This window comes from Parus major, chromosome 4A (assembly GCF_001522545.3).
Source record: "Parus major isolate Abel chromosome 4A, Parus_major1.1, whole genome shotgun sequence".
Classification (NCBI taxonomy): domain Eukaryota; kingdom Metazoa; phylum Chordata; class Aves; order Passeriformes; family Paridae; genus Parus; species Parus major.
The window spans coordinates 159,478-185,478 of NC_031772.1; the positions used below are offsets into that span (position 1 = coordinate 159,478).

A 26,001-nucleotide genomic window follows, 5' to 3' on the forward strand; every position below is an offset into this window, starting at 1 on the left:
CTGCCTGAACTGTGGCCACATCCCTGGGCCACCTGGCAGGTGAAGTGTACTTGACTGCAGGGCTTCTCTGGCATCTTCTGTGGCATCACATGGAGACCGTTCATTTTTAGCCACAATTTTCCAGGTGGCTGTGTGAGGCAGGGATGGAGGCATGGATGGGGCAAGGAGAGGAGCTGGAGGAATCAGTAGATGGCAGAGTTGTTCTGTCCTGCTCCTCTCAGGTTCACAGGGATTTTATCATGGATTTGTTACCAAGATGAAGGCCCAAGGCTGAAGGTACTCATCCTGGCCAAAGCGCAAGCTGGAGCTGGAGCCGGGCTGAGCATTTGCACTGTCGTGCCACAGCTGCAACAGGAGTAGAAGCATGAAGGGAAAGGTCTCCATGTGATGCCAACATGACCTGCTCAGAGCACCCTGGCTTACAGCTCCGAGGCAAAAGGGCTGTGTGACACCACTGCAGTGTCTATACACGCATGGAAGGGAGCACTGCTCTGCCTTTGCATTGCTTTGCAAGAGATGCAAGATTGGTTTTGCTGCCTCTGACCATGTATGCAGTGTCCTGGCTGGACTCCCAGACTGAGATGGCTGCATGTGAATTTTCCACAGATTCCTGCTGCCCCTGCTGCTGCCTTCTCCATGGGGTTGCTTAGCCCCAAGCAGGGGCCAAGGATTTCCTCCCCTAAGCTCTCAGGTCAGAGCAGTGTTCCTTGTCTGCCCCTCACACCTTTGGCTGCTCACCCTGCCTGGTTCATCTCCTGTTGCTGACAGCATTGCCACTCTCTCTTGCTCACCCTGGGCCTGTGTGTGACTCCAATGGGATCCTAGTTATTTGGAGCTGGGAGTACAAGCCCCCCAGGGGATTCAAAGATCAACGAGGAGAGAGGAGAAATGACAGCAAAGGCTGAAAGGGGATGAGTGAAGAGCCACAGATATGAATCCTGTAGTGGTGAAGAAAGCCCTGTGATGAGAGCCTTGTGGAGCTCAGTGTGTGAAAGGTTTGGGAGAAGATGAGTAATTTGCATTAATATTGCCTTGGCAGGGGCTTGTGGTATAATGGTGAAGAAACAGGCAAAAGATTGAACTAGTGACTGCTAAATCTGCCTTGGGAGATTGCTCATGTCTTGATAATTTCCAGTCAGGATCAAGATGATTTGCTGCAGGATGTGTTGCTGTGCAGCTCCAGTGGAATAACCAAGCATGGTCAGCCCAGGACTCAGCCATGGTGAGAGCTCAGTGCAAACCTCCACCTGTGGAGGGAGGGAAAGGAGAGAAAGGCTGGGTAGAAAGATAGCTGATTCTGTCTTGTGTCAGACAGCTGATTCTGGGTTGTGTCTTACTCACCTCCCAGGACACGAACCCATACAAAATTCTTGGGAACCCATCTATCCCAGCACTGCACATGGCATCTCTTCCCGGACTTTGGTAAAGAGCTATGAAACTGGGCCACAATGCCTGGATCCATTGGCATGTCCCAATCGGTGGCCAGGGACCTTTGTGGGATGGTGGGAGCTGCGGTGTCTCTGCTGTGGCAAGGCTGGGTAGTGGCAAGGTTTGTTTGTGGAGCGCAGCAAGTACTTGGAACCAGCTGCAGTCACGGCTGCCAGGGGCTAAGCCCCTCTGTGGGGAGAGGAACGGCAGCCTCCTCCCTCTCCTCCCGAGGCTTTTGTTTTGTTTGTGTGTCCCGCACGGATGCTGAACATGCAGTCCCGTCTGCCTTTTTTGTCCCGACGGGGCAGGCAGGGAGGACGGAGAGATGCAAAGGTGATGCTCGGACCCTCCCCACCCACCCACTGCGCCGCGCCGTGGGAGGCGGCGCTGGCACCGCCAGCCCTGCAGCCTCCCCGGGTTTTGCTTTCCCCCACTCCTCCCCTCTCCTTTCACAGCATGAAAAGGCAGAACCTCGCCGGGGCGTTTCAGTGCGGTTTTGATGGGCGCAGTCCCCCGCGCCCCATGCAGGGTGAGCAGCTTTCAACACTTGACCGAGAAGGGGGGAAGGCACGGGATGTTCTGCTCCCTTCCGCCGTGACTCAGGCAAGAGGGGCTTGTTTGGCAGGACCGGGGCCGTGGGCCTCCCCACACTGGGCTCTATTTTTAGGAAGTTGGGAGAAGTAGGTGCAGCCTTCACAGCAAGTTTCTAGTGCCATTTGTGGTTTCGCAGCTACAGCAAAGCTCAGCCATCAGCAGTTCCGAGGCCAGGTGCTCTCTGTGGTTCAGCACAGCAAGGCTGGCATTGTCGCACAGATGTGGCATGAAAGCCACACGCCCTTTGGGGCCCTCCATCCTTTGCGGGGTCACTGGGGCTTTTTTCTTTGCTTTTTGCTTTGCTGTGCTCCCTCCACCTTAGTCTCCTGGGGAAAAGGCTGGCTCGGGGTGCAACCGTGGATTGCACAGAAGGGCAGGGAAGTGAGGGGGTAAGGAGGGAAGTGACCCTTGGAATGGGGTTGCTCAGAGGGACAGCAGCACCCCGGTGCCACCCCCTGTTGCTCTTTTTCTATTATTCTTTGCTGCTCTGGAGGGTGGCAGAGAAGATGCCTGGAGAGGCAGATGTCACCTCACATCTGCAGGGAAAATGCAGTGGAGATGACACTGTCCATCTGATCTAATCTACCTGCTGGGAACACCTGTGTTCACATCTGCTGGAGCTTGAAACTTTTGCTCACACAAACTCACATGGGTTTATCCATGGCTGAGGACCATGGGGAGCAATGCTTGGGCTGCAGCCTGCCATTGCCACCATGGCAACACCCAGCATACTCTGCTCTTCTCTTCCACAGGGGAGGTGTGACTTTCACAAGCATTAACACGTTTTTCTCTTCCTGAAACTGCTTCTTGCTGCTCTGGACTCCAAGAATTTTCTCTTATTCATACTGAAGTAGATAATGAACAGAAACTGCAATACAACCTTTCCTTCTCCAAATGCTGGTGATATTTTCTGTGGTTCTCTGGCTATTTCTGTCCCCTCTTCCTCTCTGATGGCAGGTTGTCCTGGAGACATGAGAGCTCAGAGCATACAGGAGAGTGAAAAATCTAAAGAGGTGAAAAAGCAAATGGCAGAAAAGTTCAAATTTCCCTTCTGCCCCTGGCCCTGGGCTGAAGGGATTTAATTTAGGTTTCTCTCATACAGTCCTTTCTGCATGCCTCCTACAGCATTGCAGGTAAACTCCTTTTCTGACTCAGATTAAAATCTTCTTTTTGAGTGTATTGTTCTTAGCACAACACCCAGCTTTTGTTAATTGTAAAGATCATCTGGGGCAAGCAACACATTTTAAAAAGGTAGTCAAGAAACCACAGTGGGCCCCCCAAAAAATACCAAAAAAATCACTCTCTTCTCAGCAGCTTTCACCTTACTGCCTTCAGAGATGCTTCCAGCCTTTGACAGATCAAAGGGTCAGGCAACCGGATGTTTTTCAGTAAACAAAACTCAGAACCCCGAGTACAAATGGAGAAAATTTGCTGATCAGTGGAAATACCACAACTAGGGCAATAGGAATGCGAGCAATGGATCACATTTTCCCATTGTATCACCCAGGGGTTATCTGACTGTAGGAACTGTGCCAGTTTGGGTTCACAAGTGGGTGGACATGGTTACGTTTAGAAGGTTTGGTGGGAGGTGAAAGAAAACCCAGTTTGGTTCTGGTGATGGTCACGAAGTGAAGATGTAACTTCATCTTCCCTGGGATTATTCCATGAAGGCAGACTCTTCCTTCTGGTGTTGGGTTGTCTCTTCCTTGCTCATCATCTCTCTGGATCATGCTCCACTTTCCCTAAGACTGCTCAGTGTTCACTGCTCTGCTAAGCTCCTCCATGTTCCTACAGCAGCCAAACAGTCAGGGATATGCATCCCCCCACTCCCTACTATGCATGTGAGGTGAAAGCAGAGCATGTCCCAAGGGGCCAACAACCCCCCATACTCTGCAGCAGGTCCTCGGATTGCCTGGCTCTGAACAGCAATGATGCCAGAACAGCTCACTGGGGGTCTGCCTGCCCCAGGGCTTGGTCAGCTCCTCCTGTCTGATCCAGCACTTGTGGCAGAGCAGCTGTGGTGGTTCGGGTTGAGCCAGAGAAGCCTCAGGACCAGGTGCTGCAGAGTGGATGGCTCCCAGGGGTTGCTTCCTGACTGCTGCAGCAGCAAAGGGCTGGATTGCTGGTGTGGAGCAATGGTTCCCTGAAGAGGAGCTGCACTGTCATATTTTCCATCTGGTTTCTCCTGTCAGGGTGCTGCCAAGGAGCAACTCAGCTTCCTGATTTGCAGCATAAACTGGCCAACTGGTGATATTCTGTGCCAGGTACCCAGAACTGGAGCCTTTCCCCATCCTCCTCACCAAGCCTCTCAGCCCATCCAAGGTTCCAGCCTCCCCACCAAGGTGAATGCAATGGAACCAGCTACATGCTTGGGCTTTTCAGCATTTCCTGCAGGTTCTCATTTCAGTGAAGCAAATGCTACACAGAAATATCTTTGGAAAGGTTTTAGAGAAAGCCAGGGCTCAGGAATAGCTGTGCAAAAACTCTCTGCAACATTCAGTGCTGTGGTTTCAGACATTATTGGTTGCCTCTGTCCCAGCATATTTGGGAGCAGTATTAAATGATGACTTGTGATGTAATTCAGTTTCACATGTACTGACTTTCCCCAGATGTGTTAATTTTAGAGGAAACTCTAAAGAGCCCTGGAAAATACTGGTGAGTGCGATGGGGCTAAGGCAAAGCATGAGGACTTTGGGGAACTGGTGTTGCTCCCCACTGTAGCCTTGTGGCCCTCAGCTGTCTGGGGTATTATTGAGAATTTTCAAATGGCTTTCTCCCTGTGGCAAACTTGCTGTGGTATGGACAGTATGCAGGAGCTTGATGTCAGACCAGATGCATGAGAGGAGGCCAGGCTTGGCCTTTCCAAAGATTATGGAAATTTTAAGACCAAAAATAAACAAATAAAAATAAAATAAAATAAAATAAAATAAAATAAAATAAAAATAAAATAAAATAAAATAAAATAAAATAAAATAAAATAAAATAAAATAAAATAAAATAAAATAAAATAAAATAAAATAAAATAAAATAAAATAAAANTAAAATAAAATAAAATAAAATAAAATAAAATAAAATAAAATAAAATAAAATAAAATAAAATAAAATAAAATAAAATAAAATAAAATAAAATCAGACACTTGGCAGTGGCCCCAGGTTGTGTGTGGGCTTGGTCCTCTGCAAAGCAGAACTGCAAGCCTGAGGGACCAGGTCCAAAGCTGAGTGATGCTAAGGAGACCCTCTCTGGGAACACAGCTAGCGTATCCCCAGCACTGTTTGGGTCACCTTGCTGCCACTGGGAGGACACTCCTGAGGAGTCTGGAAAGCCCTGGTGAGCTTTCCAGACACTCCTGAGGAGTCTGGAAAGCCCTGGTGAGCTGTGCAGCAACGTAGCCCTTGGATGGTCAGGGTGTTTGGGCAGCCCTCAGAGTACGAGCACTCAGGGGGAGGGATTCCAGCAACTCTCTCCTCTAGAAGACAAAAGTGGGTTGACCTCAGAGCTGGCACCCTCTTCCCAAAGGATGAGCCCTACTCCTCACTGCAGAGGTGTGACAGTCCTGGTAAACTGAAGGGTTACATGACTCCAAAGCACCAGCCAGGGCCTCAGCCCTGAGCCGTCCTCTGCCCTGTTACTCAATTGCTGCCCACAAAGACCCTGGAGCCATCCCACACTTGTGATTAGGATGTTATATTTAGGAGCACAGTGACCTGTTAAGGTCAAACCCTGATTCAGTTTCAGAGGTGTTTGTGCTTTGTTATCAGCATTTGCTTTTGCAGCTCACGGCACCTTAACCACGCAGGGCAGGATGCGGGAGAGAAGGCAGATAGCAAATGCAGATGCTGGACTCCATCCTGCAATGCTCTAAGCAGCCCCAAAAGGCACAGTGTAACCTCCTCTCCTGGGGCTGCTGGCAAGCAGGTCCTGTTCAGCAACCCTCTACCTTGGCAGGATCCAACCCTGTCTTGGCTGTGTGCACATCTGATAAGAGCACCTCTAGCACACCACTTTCAAAACAGCTCTATATGATGGTTGATGAAGCCTTCAAACCAGCACCCCAGCCCTCCTCAACACATTCTTGCAGTCCCTCTCCTTTCCACCCCAACAAACCCCCACATTTATTCTCTTTACTTGGAGAAAATTAGGTCTGTCCCCTGCTGCAAGCAATGAGGACCCCCAAGTATTTACTGTATATTATTTTAGCAGTGTTACAGGTACTCATGAATGTTGGATTTCTGAAGAGCTTGGGGGCAGGACCTCACCTGCCTGCAGCCAGCTGGAGAGGGTCAAGGTGTAGAGAGGACATGGGTTTCTCAAAGTTACATGGCAGTGATGCTGGAAGGTCAGAAGCTGGTAGGAGTATCTGGCATTCCCAACAGCCCTTTTCATGCCTAGGTACATAGATAGAGGTAACAGGGATAAGTGGGGCACGGTATGAGATGGCTTGTGCCCTGAGGCACAGGGTGAGCACCTCACTAGGGTATCAAGAAAGCTGCTTAAAACTTGTCTCTCCAAACCAAGCACCAAGCCCAAAGTCCCACTGTCCGCTGAGGAGCATGAAAGCTGTGCCCACACCAGGGTCACAGTGTCTGTACAGATGATCCTTTCTCCTAGATCATCCAGCCTGCCCAGGCAGAGACATCACCCATGGGGAACACAAGGGAGAGGAGAAACCAGCACAACCCACTTACCTCAGCAAAGCATCTTCACTGCAGGAATCAACCTTCTCTGAGAGGAAATTAAAAGCAAAAAGCCATTCTTCCCCTTTTGAGAAACAAACAAATTTTTGAGTGCTTCCCAGCCCCTGGCAGCCCACAGTACTGCTCAGCATCTCTGTACTTTTATTCAGTCTTCATTTCTTTTAAGGAAACTTGCCACAAAACTTTCATCTACAGCAGTAAAAAAAACCCACCACGGAATATTTGAGAGTGATTGAAGGGCAAATATGAATATTCAAAATAAGAATCTCTCTCTGTTTCTGGTAGAACAGTAGGAAAAAGCATGGAAGTGCAACAGAGAATAAAGTCTAAGCAACTTTTTTGTTGTTGTTTTTTGTTGTTGTGGGAGATGGTAGGGAACAAATCTATCCACTACGAACAGCTTTTTCCAGGAAGTGTGGGTTGCTGTACCCCGTATCCTCTGAGCAGCAGGCACTCGCACAACAGTTCTCATGCTACTTGCAAGCAACGCATTTGGAGGAGCCCCAGCAACGTGCACGGAGGATGAACGAACCCTATGGCCCTGAGGCACCCCGTCCCATCAGCAGCACATCTCCTGGCATCATGAAAATGTTCATGGGCTTCCTCACTCTATTTATTGTAGCGCAGACCATTGGGACTGTGCTCTTCTGTTTGTATCTTCACATGAAGATGGATAAGGTAAGCGGAGAGAGAAGGATATCTCTGTCTCTGCTGGATTGCTGGCATGGTTTGACTTCATCTCTGGTGAGATCTGTTCACCAAGAGGATGATCACAGTGGAAGATGATGCTGATCACTGGATGGAGGCAGCAGTATCATTTATCACACCCAGGTTCTCATTTCTGCTTTAATTTGCCACGAAGACATATGTGGGAGAAGAGAACTGTTCATCTTGCTAACAAAAGGAGAATGACCAATCGAGAAGAGACATTAAGAGTAAATCTGGTAGCTGATGGCTAGTCTGGGGACAAGGGGGTGTGATTTAGACATGCAAGTGGCTATTTTAGTCTTGGTGGTGGTTTTCCTGATTTGTAGTACTTATTAGCACTGTGCCACTAACTGAGAGGATGAAAGGTCCTGAAATGAAATTTTTTTAGTGTTTCAATGATTTTACCAACATCTCACTTCAGAGGCTGTCTTTCAGTTTAGGGAAGAAAAGACTGGACCTTAGTACTTTCTCAGTTTTAGAAGGTACACAGTACCAGTGATCCTGTCCCATACTTGGGACAATGTTTACCAAAAAGTTAAAGTCTGGAAAGCTGTTTTTGAGCTTGGTATGGATGCAGCTGCACTGCATGATGCCTAAAATCACCAATCTAAGGCTACGTTTCTTCAAGCCAGAAACAACTGCCATCTAAAGAAATATGTGCCTAAAACCCAGATACACTGATACAGTAGATGTTACTGATTATTACATGTGTCATTTCAACTTAAATTGAAATTTAAGTGTGTTGTTTCTGATCTACAAGAGTGGAGACGAATGTTGAGCTAGGGGGGCTCTAATATCAGAGGGCTGGAAGGGGACTTCACTGCGTGGAGATTGCAGGCTCTCGTGAAGGAGTCTGTAGAGTGACTCTGGCAGGGGGAAATGGACTGCAGAAGGATCAGAGGCAGCTGAAATGTAGTCACAGGTGACAAGAGGATTTCAGTTGCCTTCAAAGCTTGTGCAGGGGTTCAGATCTGACCCTCCACATTGTAGTGCTGCCTGTGCAGAGCTCTCTGCCCAGCTGTGTGTCCTCATGTCCAGCTGCACTTTCTCTTTACCATTTAACCGAATGTTAGGTTTTCGCAAGGAACAAAAAACACCAAAAAACCAAACAGGCGTAAATTTAAAAAACCAGTATTTGGATGCATTTAATTATTTTCTTATTGGCTTTCTGATTTTATTTTATTTTTATCTGAAGATTTGGTGCAATTCAGCCCCAAGACACATGTTGTTTTGTTTTGCTGGCAACACTTTCAGTCAATAAGTGAGAAATCAAAATCTAAAGCCTCTCTTTAGGCCAGACAGGCCAATGAGGGGCTGAGTGAGCATTCCAGCTGCATGCTGGGGCCATTGGGGAAGGAGCTGCAAAGCCCAAGCCCCTGAGCTACCCACTGGGATTTGTGTGCCTTTAGGAGAAGTCAGAGATGGACATTTAAATGAATTATCAAGGTGATAGAAAATAGATCCTGAGCAATCCTCCTCTCACCTAACGTTGTCAGTCAGGGTGAGCTCCATGGGTTCAATTCCCAGTGGATGAGGGCACAGATGCTGTGCTGGATGTCTGGTGGAGCTCTTGCTGCCCACAGTTTGTTTGCCCACCTCATCCCAGTGCTGAACATCTGACCTTGAGCTTCTCAGGCTGGATTTATTGCTGGAAGGAATGGACTATGGCTCTGCTGCCGGCTGTTGCAGTTTTCCTACGAACATCCCATTGACCCTCCCTTCTCTCCCTTGTTGGCAGATGGAAGAGGTATTGAGCTTAAGTGAAGATTACATCTTCCTGAAGAAAGTACAGAAATGTCAGACAACAGAAGGTCAGAAGTCAACATTATTGGACTGTGAAAAGATTATGAAGGGCTTCCAGAGCATCCAGTGCAAGGTACATGCTGTTGGGTGGATAAAGATCCCACTGAAGGGGGAGGGGGGCTCCCAGTCACACACAGAGCTTCATTCCAAGCTTTTTTTTTTTAAACCATGGGTGCCCTTTACTTCAGGGCTGTGTAGCACATGTCCTTTTTGATACTGTATTCTCTTTACACTATATTGATATCATTCAAAAATCTCATTGATTTTTTTTCCTAAAATGCTCTTGATAAGAGCATATCCAGCTGCATCATGCCATGGTATGTATGGGGCTTGTGATGGGCAGGATGGACCTGCGGCCACCTTGGCTCTGCTCCCTGATTCTGGTTGGAAAAGAATTGATTTTCTGGTGTCTGGCACCTTGCTCCAATCCTGTGCCGGTTGGCTGTGAGAATGCTTGTGGCCACCTGCCACTGGGAACACTTTTCCACCCACTTTGCCCAGGTGTCAATGACAGTGCAAGGCTTGGGCCAGGAAACAGAGCTTCTGGCAACTGGTGATGAGGAGCATGAGGGTGCTGTGCAAATTGCCACCCCATGGACTCAGGGATGGTATCTCTAGTTGCAGCAGTGGCTCGTTGCCTTTGGACGCAGAGGAGCCAATTTGCATTGCAATGTCCTCCTGGAATGGCTGAGGGATGCCCAACCAGGGATGAGGTGCTCTCATCCTGCTCAGCTCTGAATTCACTGCTTAGGAGTGGCTGTGCTGGTCAGAGTAAACAGGAAAGAAACATTTCTTCCTTGTTGTCAGTGTCTGATGACAACAAATGCCTCAGCTAAACCTGCCTCAGCTAAACCTTCAGGTTTGCAACAGTACCCAACAGACCACCAAAAATTATGTCTGAGGTAAGCCGTGCTCAGCAGTCCAGAAGACTCCAGCTGCAGGGCAGGGATGTACAGTGGCAGCATTTGCAGCATGGGTCTCCCACATGAAAAGGAGATTTTTTCTGATTTGTTTATCTCATTTTTTTTTTTATAACCTTTACCCATCTTTTTAATTGAATAAAACCTAAGTCCATAAACCCTACAAACTCTGCTGCAAACAGTCCATGGTCATGTGTGAAGCTGGGGAAGGAAGAGGGGCTCTCTGGTTTCAGGTATCCTCTGTCAAGAGCTGGCAGGGTTATTGGAGCCAAATATCACCAACTCCAGCAGTGACCAGAGCATCTTTTATGATGAAACTTCCAACACTGTTGATTTGGAAAAAAACCATATATTTTTGCTGTTGTAACAGGATGAACCCCTCAAGGAGCAGCCCAAGTTTGAAATGCAGAGAGGTGAGTTTCCTGGTGTAACCAGTGCACTCATGGCTTGCTGGGGCAGGAGGAGTTCCTTCTTCTGGAAAGGGGTTTCCTTCAACAGCCCATGAGTTTCTCAGGGCTCGGTGTCGAGGCAGGGGATGGGCTGGGGTTTGGACCATCCCATGGGAGTAGGACTGAGCTCGGTGTGGGCTGGCAGAGGGGGACACTGAGCGTGTCTGTCTCCCTTGGGTAGGTGGTTCTGGGTGCCAGAGTACAGTTTGAAGTTGTTGAAATCAAACCCAAAATTAAATCTGTGGCCTTTTTACATCGCAGGTCCTGAGCACCGTGAGCATGCCCATTTGATGCACAAGAATGAGACATCCATGGCAGGTGAGGTGTGGGCACATCCAGGTCCTGTTCCAACAGCAGGCAAGGTGGCACCACCTCCTCGGCAGGCTTTTTCCATCAGAGGCTTCACCTCAGAGGCACCTGCAGGTCTTTGCTGAGTGGAAGCCATGTTCTGCCTCATTCAGGGCTGGGGGTGGAATCTGGAGATGATGTCTTGGCCTGTAGAGAAACATTAAGGGTAGGAGATGCTGCAGTCCCTGCAAAGGAGCACTGGGGAAACAGTGGGTGCCAAGGCATCAATAACACTGACCTTTCTAAATTGCAGCAGAGAAGAGGAAGCCAGTTGCAGTTCACCTGGCAGGTCAGCAGAGCAACAAGGCAGGCTCAGGTAAGACAGACACTCAATTCTACCTCAACCAGGGAGCCAGAGGGACACAGCAGTGTGCATTCCCAGTCCTGCCCCATGGCTCTCTAGGATAGGGACAGGGACAGAACAACTCCAGCACAGAAGTGTGTCCTCAAAACACAGCAAACCTCCCAGTGGTCACATCACCCCGTGCACCTGTGCCACATGGGGTTTGCACATCCTAACTGTCCTCAGTAGCCCTATGTGTGCCTTCCTAGAAATGCACCACAAGGGCTTAATCTTTCCAGGGTTTTTTATGAGTGGAAAATTTTTATCTTTGTATTTAAGGAAAACAACCTCACTTTTTCTGTTCTTAAAATGGATCTTTTTGCTCTCCTGGCCATCTCTTTTTGGGGTGGCTGTTACAGGAGGGCTCTGCTTGCATTTGGATCTGTTGATTTAGTCCTCACCCGTAGTGGTCCTGGTAGCAATATGGGCTGACTGAGGGCTTTACAGTTGCAACGCAGGGCTCCAAACTGATTTAGTCAAGTTGCAATTATTTACATCCATGGCCACATTAGGTTAGAGAGATATACCTGAGTCCTTTTGCATTTGTGCATCCCACTGTATCGACTGTGGCTGCTCTCGCTGCTCTGTCCCCTGGCATAGCCTTCACTGAGACACTTCGCACAATAGTAAGGATTACCAGAGTATGAGCTTGCAAGGTTAGTCACTCCATCTGGCAAGGATTTCACAATCTGATCATATCTGATTTAATCCTGGAGTAACTGACAGTATTTGACAACTGCTCTTTCTGATGCAGCATTTCACCCAGAGCTCAGTCTACCTGTGGAAAGCTTAGTGTTAAATAAGATCAAAGAAATTAGAAACTCGCTGTATTTTAAAACTCCCTGCTTAAGCACTTGTTGAGCCTAGAAAGCAGGGTCCAGAGAGCAGCAGTGTCCTGGAACTCAACTCTATATGGGGAAATGCCCCTGTGGGATGCTTGGTCAGGCCCCATGGGCTGTGTGGCTCCCCCAGGACTACCCATGGCACATTGTCTCTAGGCTGGGGCAGTCGAACCCATTATTCCCCTTGGAGCCAGGCTTGCTCCTCTGGCTGCTATTCCAGGTGTCTCTGTAGGCTGGGAAAGGCAGAGGTCCAAATTCCAGAGGTCATAGATATGCTCAGCCCCCACAGCCGTGGTTTCCAGGTCTCTGTATAGGCTTATCTGTACCAACTACATGAGTTACTCTGATGACAACAAAAGCGTCCCAAAATCCATGGCAGATCTGTGTGGGCCATGGTCCTGGCAATGGGAAGCAGCACTCACTGTGCTAAGCCCTTGCAGCTCTGCACCCAGGCAGGGATAGTAACTGTGCAATGTTTTCATTTTTGTACTTCCTTGGTAAAGTCTCAGCATCCCCAGAGGCCAAGAGGTGGAAGAACTCTGGAGGAAAGGCAGCCCCCAACTGGGAAAAACTGGAATGGAAAGCTCTGAAGAGCAGAGTTGCAGCATATTTTGGTAGTGCTCTGAGGGCTTGGAGGGTGTCGCACTGAAGTCCATGAAGGCAGCAAATGGAAGTGACACAGTGTCTGTTGGGGTAAACACAGGCAGTCCTCCTCCCTAAGCATTTATACTTGCCTGGATGATGGAAGCTAAATGTTCCTCTATTCACATATTGAGTCAAGGCTGACAAAGCCAGTGATCGGCAACATGGGTTGAACCTGCTCTGGCCTAGAGGAAGGGTCCCTGCTCCTCTGGGCTGGGGATGGTGTCCTGGGCTGAGTACCCCACTAACTGCACCCTGCAGACAGACAGAGACTTTGAGGCCAGATGTCTGTGGGTGTCCCCAAAAATCAGCCTGCCAAACTGGAAGTCTCTTTCTCTGAGCTCACCTGCCATGCTCTCTCCCTACAGTGCTGGAGTGGAAGGAGACCATGTATGGCCCCACGAACAGCTTGATATCCAACAAGGAGGGGAAATTGAAGGTGGAGGAAGCAGGGCTCTACTACATCTACTCCCAAGTCAGCTTCTGCACCAGGGAAGCATCTTTGGCACCCTTCACCCTCTATATTTATTTGCATATCCCCAAGGAAGAGGACCGGCTCTTGGTGAAAGGACAAAAGACACAGAGCACCTTGAAGTCCCACTGTGAACTCCAGTCAATCCGTGTGGGAGGTGTCTTCAACCTCCGGGAAGGTGACATGGTCTTTGTCAATGTGACAGACTCCACGAAAGTGAAGTACAGCCATGGCAACACCTACTTAGGAATCTTCAAGGTATAGTGAGGAAAGGGCTGTCCTGAGATGGGAATCCAGCCCAACTTTCTTGAGCAAAGTGCCTTTCCCTTTTTCCCTTATTTATGTTCCTCTGCCTCTCTGTTTTTCTTGTTTCTCAATTTGTATATTTTTTTTATTTATTAATGAGGGCCAGGGGGCCCTGAGAACACAAATGGAACAAAGTTTGTAATTTTTTGCTCTCAGATTTTTTTCTTTTGCAGCTAGTGATTTGGTACATGCTGGTCTTGTGTGCCTGAGTCCACCACACACAACTTTCCTCAAAGGGTTGATGTCCCTATTATGTCACGAGAGTTTTGTTTGCCAAACTCTACCATCATTTCTTTCCTTGAAACATAGGATGGCTCAGGGCACTTCAGCCAAGCTGCATTCATACATATCTCCACCACCAATCTGCTTACAAACATCAATGGAAAAACATAAAATGGCTTAGGAACATCTCCTCTAAAGGAATCCTTAAGCCAAGCACTGTTATTACTTGGCAGCTGCTGGTGAGGTAGTGTTGCCACCCCAACTGTTTCCTGTATGTGGAGAACCCCCTTTTTTCCATCCATGCCTGTCTGTGAAACTCATCCAACTTCCTCGGGGTGGCACTGCCTTGGCTGGGACCGGTGACAATCGTTCCACACCAGGGGTGATTGGTGCCTGAGAGAGGACTGCAGCTTTCAAGGCAGAGAGAAGGTAGGGCACTGGTGGTGGTCTGCTCTTGGTGATCTGAATCTGTTCACCAGACTGTCCTCCCACCTCTGCAGGCAGAGGAACCTTTGCCTGTGGACAATTGAACTCCCCTGTGGAAGAAGCACTGGGCACCACCATCAAAACTGGAACTGCACCTTCTCCTGAGACGCCTCCTACCTAGGGAGGAGGACCAGGAAAGCATGAGAGTGGCAAGCCCACCTGCTTCTTCCCTCCAAGGCATATGTGCAGAGCGTCTTTTGGTTGCCCAGTGAGGACATGTCCACAGTGGCACTTTTTCTGGAGCTCCAGGAGAGGACTGTACAGATGGGCAGGACCCCTCTTGAGCAGGGGATACCTGGTTGACACTGCACACTAGGGTCTTCCCAGCTCTATTCTCCAGCTTGGTCTGCAGGGAAGGTAATCAGGGCACAAGAATGTTGATGCAGCATTAAAAAAAAAAAACAAACATTTGAAGATGGCACGTGATGACTGTAGTTTTTGGTTATACAGGTCACACTTAAAGGATCAAAGTTTGAGAATAATCCTGGATGCCAACATGTTTGCAAATGGGAGAGCTTCCAGATTTGGGCAGTCTTTAGGCTTTGTTGTGTTGGAGGCTGCAGGTCTAGTCCTAACACGGTGCCCAAATGCCACCACTGGTGGAACAGAAGGTGCATTCTTTGCAGAGCTCACTGCAGATCTTGGGTGCCCTGCACAGCCTCCTCCAAAGTCAATAGAACTCAGGGATGGTCTGGTTTCACTATAATTTGATAAGTATTTTTCAGCTATTCTCCAAAACTGCCCAACCTTCTTAGGGCATTGACCACTCTTGTCTGACATTGTGTATAAAGACTATTTGTTTGATTAAACCCATCTTATGTTTGTGACCAGAGAGACTGAGTGCCAGAGGACTGTGCACAGCTGTAGCTGCATTTTGTGGCATAATTCCATGTTCATGGTTCCCCCTTCCACAGTGTGGGATTTCTTCCATTAATCATTCCACAATTAATACAATTTATGGATTAAGACATAGGTGGCTCTGTATGTTTTGAACACCGCTCACGCTTCCCAGCCCCAGGCTGAGATTTCACAGGGTCCTGCTTGGGGTCTGGGGACCAAGAGGGCAGTGGGGTGACATTGGAGGTCACACTGGGGACAACCAGTCCCAGAAGCCTCTAGAGGCAGCCATTCCACCATGCTTCTTAGGGCATGTTGTGGTGCCAGGGCCAGGCAGCACTAGGGACATTTTGACAGGAGAAAGAAGCAGAGAGCCCCTGCCTCGGGAGGCCAGTGAGCCACCGAGGCTGAAGTCCCCAGCACAGCTATGAAACAGAGGGGTGTGGACTAGTTTTAACAGGATTTAGGACACCTGACTGAAAGAGGATGATTCCTGCCTGTCCTAAGGTCATAGAGCCTTCAGGGATGTCTCTGCTTTGGAGCAGAGGGGTGGATGCTGCGCATGCTGCATGTGGAGCTGGGCAGCTGCTGCCTGCCATGGCACCCTGTGATGGCGTGGTGACCACATCCCTGCCTCTGCTGAAATGCAGCCAGCCCTGTGGGCCGGACTCATGAAGGCAGTGCTGGGCTGCCTGAAGAACCACAAACCTCCACAGGGGAGGTGCTCCGTCATGGTGGGAGTGTGGGTGGAAGCTACAGGAGAAACCAAAGATGGTGCAAACTGGCATGGCCTGAGACAGGGGAGAAGCTTGGGGCAAGTGGATGGGGAGGAGAGAACTGTGAGGATTGTGTGCGTGGCCAAAAACTTCCAGGAGTGGAAAACTTGCTCATCACAGGCAAGGAGAAATTGTGATCTGTGCACACTTTGAAGCCTCCTGAAGCTCCCAGCCTCAGTGGCCAGGAGCACCAGCACCTTGGGCTGGGCTGTGATCCCCAGTCCAAATCACTGAGCAGGAATCCAAGAGCTGCATTTCATGTTGCTGAGGAAAACAATTAAAGAGGTGAAAAGAAAAACAGTCCATAAATTCTGCAGCAAGGGCAGCAGATGCCAACTGTCACCCCCCCTGCCTGTGGACTGCCTGACCAACCCCAGCCCCTGCCACACTTTTGCCTTTCTCAGGGCTTTAGTTTCTTGCCTCTGTTTCTTGACTTGCCAAAAATAGCCTGTGGGATTCAGATGTGAGGTAGTGTGTGGGAGGGGACAAGATGCAACTGCTGCCATGCAGCTGTGTCCTTCTCCCCCATCCCCGCCTGTTGCCATAGCTGGCACCATTTCCTCTCCCCATGGAAAATTTAAAGGTCGTCAATACCCTGATTTTTCCCTTGACATGACACCACTATGCCAGTCCTCAGGCTGTAAATTTTACTGTTTCCAAACTGATTTTTGTTCTTTTGGAGTTAAGAAGGGGTTGAAATGGTGATGAATTTGCAGGATACATCAGCAGGACTGGCACAGGGAGTGATGGATGAGCAGTGGCAGGAACAAGCAGCAGCATGGTCATCTGCTGGGAGGGGTGTTTTCATGGTTCAATATACACTGATCCCTTCCAGGGATAGGGGAGCCACAGCTTCTCTGGGCAACCTGTGCCAGGGCCTCACCACCTTTATGGGGAAGAATTTCTTTCTAATATCCCATCTAACAGTGCCCTCTGGCAGTTTCAGTGTTTTTCCATGATGCAGCCAAGGCTAGTGCTTTTTTTTCCCTTGTTCTTTTTCTTACTCTGAGTGCTGTGTTTGGGGGATGACAGCAGGGTCCAGCCCTTCTGCCCTCGATCCTTCTGCTGTGGGCTGAGACCGCAGACCGTGGTACATCTCTACCAAAGAGTTAAAAAAAACCCAGCCTGCAGGAGACGTCTTGTCCAATGGTGGTAGACCAAAGGAAATCCTGTTACCACACCTAATTGCTAGAAAAAAAACACACACTAACTAAAAAAAAATAAAATCTTAAACAGGCAGGAAGTCACTTATCTACAGCAACCGCCTGGTGCAGCAGAGCAGTCTGTTCTCCATAAAGCAGTCTTGTGAACCAAGTGCACATGGGGCTTAGGAGTGGAAATGCATCTCCTGCCCTGGCATCAAGTGCCCTTGGCCTGCTGCAGGTCTGGGTGATGATGGGAGCAACAGTCCAAGTGTCAGCATCACCTTTCACACCAGTATTCCTGCCAGTAAGTCATAGAGGGATGATGCTACCACGGCATTTTGAGGAAATCAGTGATGCCCAGAGCAAGCACTGGCTTTGCTTTCATGGTAGAAACACAAGAAGCAGCTCCAAGGGCTAAGAAGCAATTTTTATCCTTCTTTATTTGTTGAAAATGTCAATTAAAAAAAGTGTTCAAAATAAAAACATGTTAGAAAAGTTGAACTTGCATAAGTAGTTTACAGTAAATAAACCTACATGATAAAGATACACTAGAACGTAGCTCACACAACATCCATCTAAAGACAGACTCACTGGAACCTATTTACACAGCACTGTAAACAAAGTAAATATGGAAACATTGCTGTCCATCTGGCATGGCTTCTTTTCCTTTTTATTTTATTTTTTTGTCTTTTTTTGGCTTCTAGCTCTTGACAGATACTTGATCTAAAAAGTCCCAGTGTGCCCTCCATCACATTACATCTCACAAACATGCGTATGTACATAGCATGGGTTTCAACTGAGCCTGGAGGCAGCAAGGACACATTTCCACCCTCTCCCTGGAGTGTCAGTGGCCCTTGGTTCGTTCTGTATGGCAGCAGCCCAGCTTAGGGCAGGCAGCAGGGCCAGGCAGTACCGAGGGGTCTGCGCATGGCCTCCCTGAGCAGCAGAAAGTGCAGCAAAGGTCCTGCTCCTGGAAAACTATTCACAAGCACAGCAAGGCTGGGCTGCTGACCAAACCACCCAACTGTGTGCCCAGGGAGGGATGTGGGGAGCTGCCATCCGACTGGGATGCTCTGGGGATGGCAAATGTAGGCAGACCTCTGTTTTGCCCTAGAAGTAGCTTAAAGAGTTTCTTATTACACTTCTTGAGATGTTTTGGGGTCTACATCTCCCAAAACACCATTTGCAATGTACTGGCTAAATTTTAATGGCAAGGAGGGAGTTGTAATTATTGCCTGTGTTATGTCCTTCACAACCAACATAATGGTGTGATTTTTATGAGCTGTGGTGCCTCTCACACCCTGCGACCATGCTGCCCTTTGAGATAAATAAGACATCATTAACTTTAACAGAAGGTTATTTTTATAATGCTGTTAAGGAAGGAAGGAAGGAAAATATGAGTTCTAAACTAGGGTATAACACCAAATAAGATAAGGAAAGCTGATACATATGCATGTTGCCTGTGTGCTGTGTTTGAGGAGCTGTGCATGGATCTGTGCGGGTGTTGCACATCCTTGCCCCGGGAGTGCTCCAGCTCTTGTCAAAGCATAAATACCTTCCCTACCCCAAGAGAAAGTTCCTTTTCGCTAGCAGAAAGCCCCTGTGAAGCAGTGTGGGGAGAAGTGGCTGCTGGCTACATTCCCAACCCTTGAGAAGGAGCAACGGAGAGCATAAAGTGGGCAGAAGGGAGCAGGGGATCAGCACGTTTGGGGTTGTTTTTTTGTTGTCAAACAGTGTTTACATTTCATACAGAGAAAAGCATGTCCTGCAAGAGAAAGCACAGCAAAATTATAATCTCCTAGGATACCTGGACACACGATGTGAAAACAAAGCAGTAGGTAGGAATTCTACATCATGCAGAAGAAAAGGGATGGGGGGCAGAACAGCAATTACCTGTTGTGCTAATCACGAGCTTTAAGGAGGCAGCACTGTGCAAAATACCTTCCCATGCGCTCTGACAGGTGCTCCAGATCTGGCTTCCCCAAGGAGTTCAAATATCTTCATCTTAATTGCACATTTTAATCAGTATCAAGGCCACACAGGAACCACAGTATTGCTGGGCTCTAGTTCGCTACAGTCAACTAATGGGAAAAAAGAAGGTGGATGGGAAAAGCTCCCCCAGTTGTGATTATCTGAAAAGAGGAGCATGGTGCTTTTTTGGTTTCTGCTCAATGCCACCTCAGTAATGTTTTCATTCAATAAATAGGTACTGGTTGGTGCTTTTGGAAAGAATAAAAGCATTAAAAAGTGCTTAAGCTTATTCTAGGAAACTGCTGCCCAAGCCTTTGTGAGCAACAATCGCTAGCAGAGTTCGTATTTGCTCCCAGTAGCAGGTACAATGAGGTATTAGTTGCTGCAGATGAATTGTGAATCATGGACCACTTGCTTACTGGTTCAGTTGTGATTGATTGTTTCTGCTTTATTTCCTTACTGAATGGAAGGAAAACTATTTTTTTCTCTATGATTTTTTTTTTTGTTTGTTTGTTTGTTTTTTGGTTTTGGTAACAAAATACCCCAAACCAACAAAATAAGGAGCAAGAAGAGGCAAAGGATCCAGTTCCACTTTCCAAAAATACATCTGAGGTCACACTGCCAGCAGCTTCTCCATGAATTCAGGCGATCAGGGATGACTTGCGTCCTGTGTCCTCCCTGCCACACTCATCCGTCTGCTTCAGCAGCCTTCTCACCAGCTTCTCCAAGTCCTTCCTGGACTTAAGCTCTTCCTCCAAACACTGTTTCATCCTTTTGTTTTCCTGCAAGGTGAAAAACAAAGGAATAAAGATGCAGTTAATGCCCATGCACTTCATGCTGTGGGGTACTTCCATGCATCTGCTGCCTGATGCCTCAGAGGTGATGAAATAACAGAGACATTTGATAGAAGTTCATGAGGATGTAGAAGTGGATCAGACCACAAGTAGCCCAAACAGACCCCTGCTACCTCACAGACCTGCACAGAAATTCCCTGACTTTGGGCAGGCAGAAACATCCTCCTGGAAACTGAATTTTAGCTTGAAGAACCCTTTTCTCCTCCGATGGTTTCTCCCACCTCCAGACTTGGGACTAAAGGGAAGAGAACATATTTCTTCTGTGTCTGCAAGAATAGGTGTCTACCTGACCCCTATAAAATGAATGGTCAAGCTGAAAGAGCTTTTGGAATAGGGGAGGATGTTTCATGTTACCACAAAGACCAACTACTCCTCCCCTCTTGCTGTCTCTGGCACTCAAGCATGAAGGATGAGAGGAAGTGGTCTCCAGCTGAGCCAGGGAAGGTTTTTGCTGAATATCAGGAAAAGTTTCTTCATGGAAAGGGTTGTCAAGCACTGGAATAGTCTGCCCAGGTGAAGTCACCATTCCTGGGAGTGTTCACAGAATGTGTGGGTATGGCACTTCAGGACATGCTTTAGTGGTGAACATAGTGGTGGTGATGGGTTGATGGTTGGACTTCATGATCTCAGAGGTCTTTTCCAGCCTTAGAGGTTCTATGATTCAGGGAGGTAAACCAGAAGAAAACTAATGCTCATTCAGGAATTTGCAGGATTGGACTAGGATCAGCAAGACTTTTCCTGGCACAGACCAGCTGAAGATGACCCAGCACAGACTGGTTGGCTTTTATGCAACTCCCAGCACAAGTAATCCCACCCAAATTACCTGCTTCAGCTCTTTCACTTCATCTTTCAGTGCATAAACTGTGTCAACAAGGCTTCTGAAAAATGAAATTAAAGAAAAAGTAAATTAGAGTTGGTGTGCAAGAAAACAGTGACAGCATGGGAGGTGCTGACAGGAAAGTTGCATCCAGATTCTGCTTCCCGAGCATCAGGCTGCTGGCTGTGAGGGAACCCTGGAAACACAGCCTTTATAGGAGCATTTATAGACCACTGGTCCAAAACTCAGGGCTCTTTTCTCAAACTTCAATACCTTGTTCTGCTTTGAATTATCACCAAAGGTCTGTGGCTTTGGCTTTCTTGTTTATGCTATGGCAACAAATAACAATGACTTTAAAGGTGGAAAAGTCTGAGCATCTTTTGTAATGCAGACTTGATTCCTTGAGGTTGTGCTGCAAAAATCAAACATGAAAGGAACACACTGACTGGGTTGGAAAGGAAGAGGTACAACACAGTCACACAGATGCAGAAGTTACAGAACAGGCTGGGAGCACTCACAGGCAGGTGCTAGGCAGGCTCCTGAGAGGCAGCAACAGTACAATACATCAGTAGTTAAAAAAACTAAGAGCCACTTGCTTGATTCTCTCCTTGCTGACCCCACTATCCTACATCTGGATAAGCCATAAACTTGGGATCCAGACTCCCAGAGGAATACAGGCACATCAGGGCAGCTGGGAAGGCAGCTCTGTCCTTAAAAGGGACAAAATGGCAGTTGAAATTGTCTGGTGGTTCTTTACCAGGACTAAGGCAGCAGCCAATGACACCAGGCCTGCTCCTCTGTGGAGACACAGAAGGAGAGGGCATTGGCTTTTAATGCCCTTCCAAAAAGTGACACAGGGATCTATCTGTAAGTGAAGAGCAGCCACACTTACTTTTCCTCCATGACCATCTGGCCATTGCTTCGTGTTTCCTCTATGATGATTTTCTCTTCCTCAGGAAGCAGGACTTGGGGGATGGAATCTTTACGGGAGCCTGTGTACAAGAATTATTCATGAGGGAGAAAAAGGGGTAATCTTCCCTGGTGCCCATGCTACATCAGAGAGTAGCTCTCATTCTTCCTGTTCCACCATCAGCCTGGGGCAGGCTGGAGATGTGAGCTACATCCCACTAACCCAGAGCTACAGCAGCAAGTGGAAAATTTTCAAGAGTACTCATTCATCTAAAGTTACATCATGACTTATAAATGAAACAATTCAACTAGGGTCAAGAGCTCCCCAAAGAACCATGGACTCCCTTTTTTCTATGTACCATTATTTGACAGTTCAGTGATTTAATTGGCTGACACCTCACCAGCAATGATAAATAGCTATATTTCCAGAGCTGAAGATGCTAAGATAGGTTCTTATAGGTTGTTCTTAAACACACAGCTGATTAAGAGATAATATTCATGCTTCCTTTCTAAAGCTATAAGCAACTTGAGATTATCATCAGGTAATCACTGGTGAAATAGCAGCGTCTCATCTGCCCTCCTACCTGCTTCATTCTCTGTGTTTAGAAAAAAAAAACAATGGCAACTAAACCACTAGGCAGATAGAACTTTCTTATCTCAAAGATCGAACACTACAGTTTCCTAGCATGAGCCTCATTGCTGTATGATGCAACATGTGTTTTTTCCCAAAGGGATTATCAGTGCTGTAGGCAGAATAGGAGCTAAATAATGTGGTTGTGTGCCCACCTGAACTGAGAGCTTGCTGGAAGCCTGCCCCAGTACAGTATGCCTCAATCACCTTCAGGATCTGAGCATCCTCCTCCAGCGCAGCAGTACCTGTAACACATTGCAAACAACAGCAGGCACAAAAAGCAAGGTACTCTGGCCTTGTCTCTCCCAGTCTTTGCTCCCAAGCCCCTTGAGAGAGTCATGCCATTTCTTTGGCTGACTGTCTCTGGGACTTTGGCCAATCTGTTTTGAGGTCCTTTACATTTTCTAGCCTTTGTGGCATCAAGCACCATGACCAAATGGTGTGAAAACTCATCTGTAGTTGCTCATCTTGGCAAAACTCAGGGGGTGATGCCCTACTTTGGGTGCAGACAGCACCGGGAGATGGGCAGACAAAGCAGCCCTAGTGTGGGAAGTCTGGTACAGCAGCACGAGAGCAGGACTTGGAAACATGATGTGTTAATTTCCAGCCTCTGCTCACTGTCATCTTCTCAAGGGAGAGAGCTCATTGTAGAGCTGTGCAAGGCAGCTTGACCATGCCTGGGTGACCATGGCCTTTTGTGTAAAGCCCCCAAGGCGTGCTCCAAGTGGACTTCAGAGAGCCCTCAGGACACCTCTCTTTGCCAGTGAACATACCTGCTGGGATGGGGACCTTTTTGTTTCCTAATTCCCCATGGACACTGTTCCAGGACCTGCTGGCATGGCCAGGTAAGGGTTTGTCCCAGCTGTCAGACATATTTCTGTGACTCTTGATGTGCAGGTTAACGCAGTTTTTAACTACTTAGAAGTAGTTCCTCAGCTTCATACCCAGAATAAGACTAGCCACAACCCATGTCCTTGTGCTAGCAATCACGAGTAGGGTGGTGGCATGTCTGGCAGCCATAACTGGGAGGGGAGGAGGGATCTGTTAGAGGCTGAGGACCAGTGCACTTCCAGAAGTCTCCTGTGCTCAGGAGCACGGAGGCTCACGGTGAGAGCATCCTGTCACATGCTGCACTGCAACAAAGGTTGTTTTCAAAGTCTTGTGGAGATCACTGAGAACACAGAAATCTCCAGAAATGAAAGAAAAATAGAATCACAGAATGGTTGGGGTTGAAGATCATCTAGTCCCAATCCTTGCCATGGGCAGGGACACTTTCCACTAGACCAGGTTGCTCCAAGCCCCATCCAACCTGGCCTTGAACACTTCCAGGGGATGGAGCAGCCAAAGCACCTCTGGGCAACACTTACTTTTCCGAATAACAAACTCTTCATCGGATGGTTTTCTCTCAGTTTTCCTTTTTGGAAGAAACTTCTTCATTGTTTTTGGACTTTTGCTGGAATCCTATAGAGAAATAGACTCTTGTATTTAACCAGAACCAAAGGCAGCTGGGACAGTGAAGCGGCACAGCTGGGTGCAGCTACCCATGCTACGCATAACATGTTAGAGAGCTACAAAGCAGACAATGACAAGGTTGGGGAAAATGATAGTTTTTGCCCTTCACATGTACCAGTTGTGACCCACTGCTCCCTGGAATAGCAGTGGGAATTGCACCTTCAGGCTTGGGCCAGGACAGGATCCTCTAGTAAATTCAACTCTTCTCAAAAATCCTTTAGCCAAAAACTTCAAATACATTCATAGCACTTTTAGTCTGTTTACCAACTCTGTGGTCTGCGCTAGAAAACCCTAAAATGTGGTTTATTCCACTGACTTGATTTCTAATATAGAAGAGTTGGCAAATAGCTCTGCTTCTAAATGCCCACAACTTGAGAGTGTAAATCCCACACACACATATACACAGAGAACAGAAAAAATACACACAAAGTTAGTGTTTGCTATGACTCCATGAGTAAGAATCACAAGCTTTTATCTCCTTCACTCAGTTGAAAGTCTTGCTGATTTGGAGAGAATTAGTGTATTAGTAGGTCACATGCAATAAGGATTTAAAGGATGCCAGGAGGGTTAAGTACCATAACACTAAATCCTTTCTGAGAGTTAACTCAAAATATGTTTGTCAGTTGCTACTGACTCTGATAATAACTTACTGATACAACAAGGCAAAATTAGGGTCATGCAAGCATAAGAAGCATTAACAGGAACAAGCATTCTGTGCCACAACAAGCCAAAGAGAGGTATCTACCCTTACCTTTAAGATATAAGACATCCTCTACAATGAATATGCAAAGAAAGAGAAGATGAGTGTGAGAGACTCGTGATTTTTATCATGAAGTCTATTAAATCCACAATTCTAAACCACGTTTCAATGTTAGTCCTGCAATTAATGTAGCACACCCCCTGTACTGGTTTTAAAGCACTATCAACATGCAAAGGAGCACCTTGTCATGCAAAACTGAAGATTTACATGTGAGATGCAGGGTGAGTGGGCATTAATGCACTCTAAACACATAGAGAACATGCCTCCTTGGTTAGTAGTGGGTGACTGTGGATGTTGGTTGCCTAAACTGGTGCTTACAACTGCAGGAGCCTCATGCGCCTGGCTCCATCCAAGCCCCAGGAAGCACTCGGGGTCTGCACTCAACACCAGCCATAAGGGCCTCAACCCAGCCCAGTCAGGATGCCAGGATGCTCTGCCCACCCTGGTGACAATCTGGTAGGACTCCATCTTTTCAAAGGGGACCTTCCATCCTCACTGAAGACCTGACCATGTCAGGCATCACCACTCTGTTCCACTGGCAGGGGAGCTCCCTGCACATCTTTTGGAGGATTGCAGCCCTGGGATGCTTCATCCAGGAAGCCACTAGGCTCTCCTGCAGGTCTGCCCAGCAAAATCCTGAACCCTGATGTTATAAAACCTTCACCTAATGCAAAGCAGACAGTTAAAAAAAAAAAAAAAAAAAAAGGTAATAAAAGGAACAATCTGTAAATCTTTTTCCCTTTGCTAAACTGAATCCAGACATAGCACTTTACCCACAGAACCTACCTGTTCTGTCATTTCAAATGATTAACTGGAAACAGAACAGGAAAAATGACCCAACTTCAATGGAAATAACAAGAGTGAGGTGTTGTACACAAGCAGGGTCTAAAGTTTCCTGAGCACAGCTGGGTACAAGAAAGTGTACAAGACTGTGCCATCCCATCCTACACTAGGAAAAGACAAGTTAAGTAACACTGGATGTCTAAAAATCTCTACTCTTCTAATCAAACTGTCCCATTCATTTGCCTGCAAGTAACCTTTGAAATTTGTATTCCTTCAGTATATCTTCATTATAGAAAAGTGCTTGCATGAAGCTGTCAGCATTGTTTATTTTGTGATCTACTTTAAACTAAAAAAACCTAAAAAACAGTGAAATAGGGATTCTGTTTAGTGATTAAGCATCCCAGAGGGAGAGATGAGATAGATGCAGATCTGCTTGGGCCAACAACCAAACTTATTTCCCATTTGTCATCACAGGCTTGTATCCATGAGTCTCTCCCCAAGCTCAGGCTGGATTGACTACCAGGCTGTGCCTGCCCAGCTCTGCTGGACATGTTAGCCTTTGAGTTTCTATCGACATGGTCATCGCAGCTTATTCCCATGGAAGCCACATTTTTGGTCCTATGACACCTTGCAGGGTATCATCCAGCATCCAATCCCTTGGGACTTGGTGTGGGCTGTGGGCTAGGCCTCTGGCAAAAACCTCTCTCCTGATTTTGACACAGAGAGTTTAATTCCTGCTATGAGTGGC

The 26,001-nt window shown here is 47.5% G+C and overlaps 2 protein-coding genes across 6 annotated transcripts in view; one reads left to right on the forward strand and one right to left on the reverse strand.

Moving 5' to 3' along the window:
• The first annotated feature begins 1,869 nt into the window (after positions 1–1,869).
• On the forward strand, positions 1,870–15,230 carry CD40LG (CD40 ligand). 3 transcript variants are annotated; one of them, XM_015626284.3, is made up of 7 exons: positions 5,840–7,395; positions 9,164–9,301; positions 10,519–10,561; positions 10,859–10,915; positions 11,199–11,261; positions 13,141–13,211; positions 13,317–15,230. In XM_015626284.3, exons 1-7 carry the CDS (start codon positions 7,240–7,242, stop codon positions 13,506–13,508), a joined length of 720 nt encoding a protein of 239 aa, XP_015481770.1. In that variant the 5' UTR covers positions 5,840–7,239; the 3' UTR covers positions 13,509–15,230. The 3 variants fall into 3 exon arrangements, with proteins under 3 accessions (XP_015481771.1, XP_015481770.1, XP_015481769.1); XM_015626285.2 differs by lacking the exon at positions 5,840–7,395 and adding an exon at positions 1,870–1,957 and having other exon boundaries at positions 13,141–15,230; XM_015626283.3 differs by having other exon boundaries at positions 6,675–7,395; positions 13,141–15,230.
• A 2,201-nt stretch (positions 15,231–17,431) lies between these two features.
• ARHGEF6 (Rac/Cdc42 guanine nucleotide exchange factor 6) overlaps positions 17,432–26,001 on the reverse strand; it is a 41,383-nt gene continuing 32,813 nt past the window's right edge. For 2 of the 3 annotated variants that reach the window (XM_015626275.3, XM_015626278.3), the window contains 6 exons: positions 24,462–24,482; positions 23,566–23,659; positions 22,354–22,443; positions 21,551–21,650; positions 20,665–20,719; positions 17,432–19,769 (listed from right to left, as the gene is read on the reverse strand). In XM_015626275.3, the coding sequence (XP_015481761.1) occupies positions 19,629–19,769; positions 20,665–20,719; positions 21,551–21,650; positions 22,354–22,443; positions 23,566–23,659; positions 24,462–24,482 (501 nt within the window). In that variant the 3' untranslated portion in view covers positions 17,432–19,628. The remainder of the gene's footprint in view (positions 19,770–20,664; positions 20,720–21,550; positions 21,651–22,353; positions 22,444–23,565; positions 23,660–24,461; positions 24,483–26,001) is intronic. The other variant, XM_015626276.3, reaches the window with a different exon arrangement.

Bases quoted from the DNA above. Each gene is read 5' to 3' on its own strand.
- CD40LG (XM_015626283.3), top strand. From the start codon at position 7,240: ATGAACGAACCCTATGGCCCTGAGGCACCCCGTCCCATCAGCAGCACA. The intron at 7,396-9,163 runs GTAAGCGGAGAG...CCTTGTTGGCAG, and splicing joins TTCACATGAAGATGGATAAG to ATGGAAGAGGTATTGAGCTT. The intron at 10,916-11,198 runs GTGAGGTGTGGG...TCTAAATTGCAG, and splicing joins GAATGAGACATCCATGGCAG to CAGAGAAGAGGAAGCCAGTT.